Below are 9,948 nucleotides of genomic sequence, written 5' to 3' on the forward strand. Positions count from 1 at the left end.
CCCACTCAAGTAAATGAGGAGATGGTTGAAAATCTTATTCCAATTGCTCATAACTCTATAAGTACTATTAACGATCAAACTAAAAGTCAAGGTATATATTTATATGTTGGTAATCATTTAAATACTAATAATTTTGTTGGTGTTGACTCTACTATTGAAGCTAATACTGGAAATTAAAATGAGAAAGGGAATGAAAATATTGAGGAGTAAATGTCTTCTAATGAACCAAGATAGTATACTTCATAGAGACGTCCTTTAGTTAGATATGCAGAAAATGAGTATGTATTTTTCACTAATGCTGGAGAACCCGAGAATTTTCAAGAAGCATTGGAAAGTGAAAATAAAAATAAATTGATGGATACAATGGAGGATGAGATGCAATCTCTTCGTGTGAATAACCCTTTTGAGCTAACAAAGCTGCCTAATGGAAAAAAGGATTTGAAAAATCAATGGCTTTATCAATTGAAGCAAGATGAGAATACTTCACATCCTAGATATAAGGCTCTATTAGTTGTAAAAGGCTTCTCGCAAAGAAAAAGTAATTATTTTGGTAAAATCTTTGCTCATGTGGTATAAATGCAATCTATTCTTGTGGTTCTTGGTTTAGCAACAAGTTTTAATCTAGAGATTGAACAAATGGATGTGAAAATAGTCTTTCTACATATAGATTTAGAAGAATAGATATACATGGAGCAATTAGAGGGCTCTCAAGAGAAAATAAAAGAAGGTTATGTTTACAAATTAGTAATTTATTTTTACGGTTTGAAACAAGCATCGCAACAATAGTATCGGATGTTCAGTTCAGTTCAGTTATGGTTGAGCATGAGTACAAGATGAACAAAACTGATCATTGTATTTTTTGTGCGAAAATTTTATGATGATGATTTTATTATTTTTCTACTCTATGTAGATGATATATTGATTGTTGGAAGAAACGTTTCTAAAATCAATGAGATAAAAGAGACTTTGAATAAGTCATTTTCTATGAAAGACTTGGGACTAGTACATCAAATTCTTGGGATTTGAAGTATCCGTGACAAAGATATCAGAAAGTTGTGTTTGTCACGAGAGATGTTCATTGAAAAAGTTCTTTGATGCTTCAATATAGACAAAGCTAAAGTGGTGAATATTCCTTTAGCTTCTCACTTTAAGCTTAGTTATATTTATTATCCTTCTTTTGATGATGAGAAGTTGTTTATGAAAAACATTCAGTAGTTGGTAGCCTTATGTACTATATGGTTTGTACTAGACTTAATATAGCGCAAGTTGTTGGTTTGGTGAGTAGATATTTATCAAATTCGAGAAGACATTAATGGAAAACCGTCAAATGGATTATGAGATATCTCTGAGGAACAACGAAACTTCAACCAACTTGGGATGTGAAAAGCCTATGTTAATTCGATATACTGAGTCTGATCTAGCCAAAAGCTTGGATAATTGAAAATCTACTTCAGGATATGTGGTGACTTTTGTCGGGGGAGTCGTGGCTTAGAAATCTAAATTGTAAAAGTGTGTTGCTTTTTCTACTATCGAAGTTGGGCTTATTGCTACTATGGAAGAAACAAAAGAATTATTGTGGTTGAAAAAAATCACAATGGAACTTGATTTGAAATAAGAAAGGTACGTCTTAATCAAAGTGAAATTCAACTTGCCAAGAATTCTTCATTTCACTCAAATCCGAAACACATTGAAGTCCGTTATCACTAGATTTGTGATGCTTTAGATGAGAGATGTTAGAACTCCAAAAGATTTATAAATATAATAATAGATTAGATATGATGACAAAGATGTTATTACGAAATAAGTTAGAGTTTTGTCGCTTGGTTGTCGGGTTCACATTTCTCTCCAACTAGTTGATGGGGGGAGTTTATTGGGTTTTTTCCACCTAACTTAAGGGACCCAACTTGGAATGGATTTTATTTAGGTTTATGTTATGTAATATGAAGTGACGTTATTTTTTCATCTAGGTTATCTAGGTTTTGTGTACAACAAGAAAAACAGAGAGAGAAGAGAGAATAGAAAAAATATTTAGAGTTTGGGTAGCAGTTGGAGAAGATTTATGTTTGTCATAGTTTACACCATTTGATCAACTTCAAACGTTGACATCTTGTTGTTTATTTATGGGGCTACGTTCTAAACGGTGAAAATTTGTATTATGATGCTTCTAAGTCAGTCCAATAGAAAACCATAATTGCATAATTGGTATGGTTGGTTGATCTTGCTTTTTCTTGTTCTTAGTTGGTATTGCTAAGATTGTTATGTAATAATGATCAATTGATTAGGCTCTAGTTTAGTTATACCTAAAGTAAACATTTACTTGTAAGTAACATTATTGATGATAGTAGATTTTTAAGTAGTATGTTTAGGTCCCGTGATTTTTTACTCTCGATTTGAAGAGATTTTTTTCCATGTTAAAACTTGTCTTGCATTTTCGTTTCAATTTCATTTTGTTTTGCTCATCTCTTATACTCAATTAATTTGGAGAGTGTTCTATTTTGAAGAATACATTTTCGCATTAAAGTGGTACCAAAGTTTGGTTTTATTTGAGTATAAGGATGGAGACTAATACCTCCATAATGGTGAGCTTGAATAATTCTAATTATAATATCTAAAAGTCTAAAATGGAAGATTTGTTGTATGAAAAAAGTTTTCATTTTCTAGTGTTCTCTACAGTTAAGCCTGCAGATAAAAGTGTGGATGATTAGAAATTTTTGCATAGACAAGTATGTGGTTATATTATTCAATGGGTTGATGACATTGTTTTGAACCATGTGATCTTTATTATTGATGCTCTTACTCTTTAGACTAAACTTGAAGAATTATATTAGAGAAATACTAGTAATAATAAATTGTTTTTAATAAAGTAATTGATGTACTTAAGGTATCAACTTGATTCTCTGATGACTGGCCACTTGAATACTTTTGTGGAAATTATTAACCAATTGAAAGCGATGACACTCAGTGTTGATGACGAGATACACGATTTATGTTTAATTGGTACTCTAGCTAACTCATAGGAGAATTTTAGAACAACTTTTTCTAATTTTTCTCTTGATGGTGTTCTCTCAATGGATTTAATAAAACACAGTGTGTTGAATTAAGAGATGAGACGAAAAACATAAGACTATTCTTTACAATCTGAGGTCTTAGTTATAAAATCTAGGAAGATAAGTAAATGGCAATATGTAAGTTATCGTAGTAAATCACATAGGGCGTACAATATGTTGGCAAATGTTGATTGTTATCATTGTGGCCTAAAGGGCCATATCAAAAAAAATTATTTTAAAATGAAGAAGGAGAACAAGAAGAAAAGTCAGAACACAATTACTACTTCCAACCACAAAGAATGTAAAAATTATGATTAAGTTGATATTATTGATGATTTCCTTATTATTTGTTCTAATGATGTTGATAATGTTAATGTGTCTTGTGATGAGATAGACTAGATTATAGATAATAGTGCTTCTACTCATGCTACATCACAACAAGATTCTTTCTCAATATATGACGCTTGTGATTTTTACATTTCTTGATGAGCAATACTTGTCAAGAAAAAGTGGTTGTAATTTGTAATGTTTGTGTTGATATGGCCAATGGTACTATCATTGTTCTAAAAGAGGTTAATCATATTCCTGATATTTATTTTCATCTTTTATTGGTTGGAATATTGGATGATGAAGGCTTCTATAATGAAAGCTTAAAAGAGGATCAATGGAAGCTTAAAAGGGGATCAATGGTTATTGTTAAAGGAAATAGACTTTCGAATTTGTATATTGTTCGTTCTGAAATATAGAATTGTTACATCAACATTTGTGAAACTAATTCTTCTTTTGAGTTATGACACAAAAAATTATTTTGTATTAAGGAGAAAGGCTTATCTATGTTGGCTACGAAGAATATTCTATATAGGGTTTCAAATGTACACTTGAAGAGATGTCCAGATTGTTTGGCTGGAAAACAAAGACGGGTGTCATTTAGATCATCTAAATCGAAAACAAAGTCAGAATTATTAGACTTTGTGCATTTTGATTTATGTGGTCCAATGAAGTCAAGATCACTTGGTAGTGCATATTACTTTGTAACATTCATTTATGACTATTATTAAAAGGTTTGAGCTTGTATATTGAAGACAAAATATCATGTACTAGACACATTCAATGTGTTTCAAACCTCAATTGAGAGGGAAACTAGAAAAAAAAAGGTGAAGTGTATTTGAATAGATAATAGGGAGAGTACATTGGGCATTTTGATGAGTATTATTGATAATTAGGTATTTGTCACCAAAAATCACCTCTGAAAACACCTTAGTTATATGGGATGGCTGAAAGAATGAATAGAACACAGGTAGAAAGGATGAGATGTGTGATCTCACAAGTAATTTTTTTGAGATACTTTTGGGATGGAGCATTGAGTATAATGGTACATATGTTAAACTTCACACCATGTGTTCCTTTGAACTTTAATATGCCAAACCATGTTTAGAGTGGTAAAAATGTCTCTTATGATCATCTTCTAGTATTTGGGTGTATAGTTTACGTGCAAGTTCCCAAAGATGAGAAGTCAAATTTGGAAGACAAGACCAATAAGTTTGTTTATTGGCTATGGAATAGATGAGTTTGGATATCATTTCATTGATTCGAATAATAATAAGCTTATTTATAGCCGCGATGTTGTATTTATGGAGGATTATACCATTGAAGATATCAACAATGTGGACGGGGTTGTTCCCACTCAAGTAAATGAAGAGATTGTTGAAATGAATCTAATTCCAATTACTCTTAACTCGCTAAGAACTAACAACGATCAAACTAAAAATCAATGTATATATTTACATCTTGATAATAATTTAAATATTAATGATTTTGTTTGTGTTGGCTCTAGTAGAGAAGTTAATTCTAGAAATAAAAATGGGCAAGGGAATGAAAATGTTTAGGAGTCCATGTCTTCTAATGAACCAAGACAATATACTTGAGAGAGACGTCCTTTAATTAGATACCCATCAAATGAGTATGTACTTTTCACTAATGTTGGGGAACCCGGGAGTTTTCAAGACGCATTGAAAATTGAAAATAAAAAGGAATTGATGTATTCCATTGAGGATGAGATGCAATTTCTTCGTATGAATAACACTTTTGAGCTAACAAAGCTATCTAAGGGTAAGAAGGGTTTGAAAATCGATGGCTTTATCGGTTGAAGCGAGATGATCATACTTCAAAGCCTAGATATCAAGCTCGGTTGGTTGTAAAAGACTTCTCGCAAAGAAAATGTATTGACTTTGGCGAGATATTCTCTCTTGTGGTAAAAATGCAATATATTATAGTATTGGAGGTTTTGTTAAGTTATGGTTGAACATGGGTACAAGATGAATAAGACCGATCATTGTGTTTTTGTGTGAAAAATCTATGATGATGATTTTATTATTCTTTTACTCTATGTTGATGATATCTTGAATGTTGGAAGAAACATTTCTAAAATCAATGAGCTAAAAGAAACTTTGACATGCATTGACTTGACTTTGACTTGACCTTTACTTTGAGCCATGAATTTCGAAATTGGCCCTTCTTGAATGGATTTAGGGCTTCAAATTGACCTTTCTTGATAGATTTGATCATGGTTGATGAATCATGGCTCATGACTATCCATTTTCAGTTTTCTCTTAACAAAATCCCTACAAAATGGAACAAAATTAATTAGAAAAATAATTGTAAAGTCAACCAACTAATTCTTAACTAATCTAACTAATTTTTAAAAAAAAACTAATTAACTCTCTAAAATAAAAACTAAATAACTTTCCAACATAAAAGTTAACTAACTTTTCAATAAAACTAATTAACAAACTTTTTAAAATAGAAGCTAACTTACTTTTTAAAATTAAGTCTTATACCATTTAAGACTTATAATTTTATTTTCTAAAATCATTAATCTAATTTGCTAATTAATTAAACTGATCTAATTAAATACCTTAAACATAATAATAACCCAAGTTATTTTAACTAAAACAAATTATCACGTTAACTTATTAAAAATTTATAATCAATTATTTTTTTGAATCTCAATTGCTCTAATAATAATTGTTCAATTTAAAAATATAAAGTATGAAATTTTGGTGAAAACGAGTGTCTCCAAGCCCTCCCACCAAAAACTGAGATTGTTTGCCCTGTGACCGATCATATTTTGGCTTGTTTATGTTTTTCGACCAAGTGTCCGACCGAAGGATTCCTAGCCTCGCAGACGAGGAGTCTAGTCACGCAACCGATGATTTCAACCATGCGGCTGAGGATTTAAGCCTCGCAACCAAGAAGTCTCTTTGCCCGAGGAATGTAGGTGCACACCCCACAACCGAGAAGCCAAGCCTCTGGCCTGGTTTAGACCGAGACAGTTCTTACCTACGACCGATGCTCACGATCCGCGTGGATCCAAGATCTGATTCGCATATGTCTAAAGCCCTATTTGTTTTACATTTTTGTTTTATTTCTTTATTTTTACATTTTTATATCTTGCTTGATTGTTATACCATCCCAAAAGAATTAAAAAAAATCATTGAAAATAATATTTCCAATAAAAAAAAATTCCACTAAAAGCCCATTTGCCTCATTTTTCAACATTTCACTACTTTAGTTGTTAGTTGGGCCGCAACAACAACATTACTTTTAAAACTAAAAAAAAAATGCAATCCACTTCTTTACGTTTACAAAAATTAATTTGTGATTATAAAAATTTAATATTCATTTATGGAATTTTTTTTCGATTTTCTAATCGTTCTTTTTTCAAGGCATTTGTTTTATTTCTTTTCTTTTGCCTATTCGTGAAATTGTATTTCTAAAAGATGGTCAAAATATTTAAAGTATAGACTGTCCATTTTGATACGGACACGTGAGACGTCACATTGCTGCATTTTTCTCACCTGTATTCAAGTATCGAACCTTTATAAAAAAATCTTTTCCAAACGTCTTCTTGTTTACGCTAAATTTATTATATATTTAATTTTATGATATAATTTATTTAAAAAAAATATCGGGCAAATTTTCAAATGTGTACCGTTTCGGTTTATAGGTACATGGATACTTTTTGCAAGTTTATATATCGAATTCAGTTCGAAATTCATGATACCTGATAACTGATTCTCCGATGAAAACTTCGGTTATCCGACAAGGCTCCGACGATCTATCTCCGTGGTGAAGGGCGCCTCTTGATAAATGTAAAGAGAGTCACGAGGGAGCTTCACTACAAGGGACGGTTTTAAATTTTCTCTTTACTACTAAATTCAGTTTGGCATTGGGCCGTTGAACTTAGTATTCCAGTGGGCTCGGCTCATTCAGGTCATCAATAGTGGCATTTCCGTAATTATGACAGACCAGTTGTCAATTTGCCAAAATAAAAAAGGTAAAGGAGAATTGAGAAAGCATATATTCTCCACTTTCAAATAAAAACCCCAAATACTTACACTTTTTTTTTTTTTGGGGGGGGTTAGACGAAAGTACTGCCTAAATTCAACATACTTTATTCCTTATAAATATAAAATTAAAAGGAAACAATAAAGATTTTTTTTCTAAATATTAAATAAGATATTGTTTAATTTCTTAATAAATAAATTTATTTCTTAGAAAGAAAAAAAAAAGACAGTAGCTTGACCTTCAGATTAACATTCCACCCAAATGAGTCAGCTTTATAGCTAGAACTGGACTAAGAAGAACTCAGTACTCTCTCTCCTTCCTCCTCCGTTCTTCAACACTTTGATACTTCTCTTTTTCTAATATACAACAACAGAAATGCCGATCGCAACCAATGATTCGACGCCGCCTCCATCGATTGGCAAGATCGGACCCTACACTGTCTTCATTACTCCGCCAGCCACTCCTAAGCCCTTTGATTCCTCCGATGCCGCCGATTCGCACAACATCAAACTCCCTCGCACGCCTCCGCCTCCGCCTCACCCGCAACCGTCCCCTGTTCAAGCACCACCTCTTCAATTTCACAAGCCGGCCGCTCTTAAACCTCCCTCCGACGGTTCCGTCTCCGGAATATTCTGGAATGCCGTAAACAAGGTCCAGAATGGTAAATATTTTCTCCATTCCTGCTTTTCTAATACCAATTGCTTCGTTTTCGCTAAATTAGATTTGTTTTGAGAAATAGTATTCAATTAGGTCAACTTTTTGGTTTATGATTTTAGCTGATTCTTTTATGGAATTTTGTTTGTACTTCAATTAAGTAATTTCGAGATAATGTTGCAGCACATTCGAGCTTAGATGAGTACGTTGCTCATTGGTTTGGTTTGAATCAGTCCAAATATCAATGGGCGTTAGATGACTACTATGAAAGCAAAGGATCGGTAAGATTTCTTTCAATTGATTTTTTAGCTATATTATGATGTGGATCTTTTGTTTATAAATGTGAACACTGCTGTATCTGAATCTGGCTATGAGAAACTGCCTATAAATTTCTATATAAAGATTCATGCACCTCTGATATGAAAGTTGTGCTGTCTGGCTGGGATACACCGAAAATTGCACAACCAAGATGACCAAATTGTATGAAATGTTGTTTTGAAACGAAGTTGAATCCCTGCCCTGCCCAAAGAGTGGGGGGGGCACCTTGTTATCTCCCTTATAAACATATCTGATTTTATGCTTTAGTGTTCAATACCATTTTATGCATTGTTTAATCTAGAGTTATTTGAATAAGCATGTGATTGTTTTCAAATAATCTTGTTTGATGAATGTTTTTCAAAATTAGGTTATTTGGTATAATAATTTTATTTTTAAAATAAATGATAGTTTAGTTGATTATTTGAACGAATGATGTGATAAAGGAGTAGAATTATTATTGGACAGTGAATTATTCGGAATTAATCCCACATCAGAAAGGCCTTAATGTTTTAGTAAGTTTATGGCTCCGATGAAGTACTTTGCCTTTCTTAAGAAGAATTAGGGACAAAAAAGAAACCTAGAAAGGACTCTTCTAACACCAACATATGAATCAATGGACCCTTTTGATGTGTGCACGTAACTCGCAATAGACAAACCTTGATTTTTGTTTTTTCAAAAAAGAAGAATTGATCCATAATCTCGATCCCATTTTAACCTTAACCTAGTTATGTTTTGTCTTACAATTAACAGGATCAATTGGAAGGAAAGGGAAAAGGAAACTGTTCCACCAAAGTGCAGGACGTATGATTCTATTATGGGAAAGGTAGTTTATTAAATCCAGACATTGTTATTTCCATTTAATGACAGTTTTTGTAGCATTCTTAATTATGTATTTGTATATGTTGCTTAGAACAAAGCTGCAGCCATGATCTTCATAAACATCATCAAAGGGGAGGAGAAATAATATCGCCTTTTTTGTTTTGTTTTGTTGTTGGAGTTGGAAAGAAACGTAAAATTAGATGTTTTTGTGCCTTTTTGTTTCGCTCTTGAAGATTGAAACGGGCAACATTATTATTATTATTATTATTACTCCCATTGTTATATATATTTAGAGAGTTACAGATATGCAACATAAGTAGCTTGTGATTTTTAGAATTGTTGTTGATGATGTATTGATGTTATCTGTATCTGTTAAGCTACATATAATTTATGAGAAGGATTAATTCACTTTTGTTTTATTATTTATACCCACTTGTCAGATGCCCATTGCAATTCTTAACTGGCTTTTGGCTGTAAGAAAGAGACCTTTTTATGTCTCTCTATCCATGTGCAAAGACATTGAGGAATAACAGTTTTGTATTCAAATTTGATTGATAATTTTGGCAACTTTTGAAGATATTAGGGTCAATTTACAACCGTCTATCAAATGTATTTTAATGTAGGAGAATATTATTTGGTGGATCTAGCAATTATTATAGAAAACATATAAATATTTTAAATAAAAATAATATTATTCAAATATTTGAATTTAATTTAATTTATAAAATTAAATTTTTCATTAAATATATAAAGTTTGAAAAAT

At 31.8% G+C, this 9,948-nt stretch overlaps 1 protein-coding gene across 1 annotated transcript; it reads left to right on the forward strand.

Moving 5' to 3' along the window:
- The first annotated feature begins 7,642 nt into the window (after positions 1-7,642).
- On the forward strand, positions 7,643-9,565 carry LOC124915131 (pollen-specific leucine-rich repeat extensin-like protein 1). Its single transcript, XM_047455794.1, has 4 exons — positions 7,643-8,055; positions 8,232-8,329; positions 9,117-9,189; positions 9,277-9,565. The coding sequence occupies exons 1-3, from the start codon at positions 7,770-7,772 to the stop codon at positions 9,171-9,173; spliced, it is 441 nt and encodes a 146-aa protein (XP_047311750.1). The 5' UTR covers positions 7,643-7,769; the 3' UTR covers positions 9,174-9,189; positions 9,277-9,565.
- The last annotated feature ends 383 nt before the right edge of the window (positions 9,566-9,948 follow it).

This window comes from Impatiens glandulifera, chromosome 9, assembly GCF_907164915.1.
Source record: "Impatiens glandulifera chromosome 9, dImpGla2.1, whole genome shotgun sequence".
In the NCBI taxonomy this organism is placed as follows: Eukaryota; Viridiplantae; Streptophyta; class Magnoliopsida; order Ericales; family Balsaminaceae; genus Impatiens; species Impatiens glandulifera.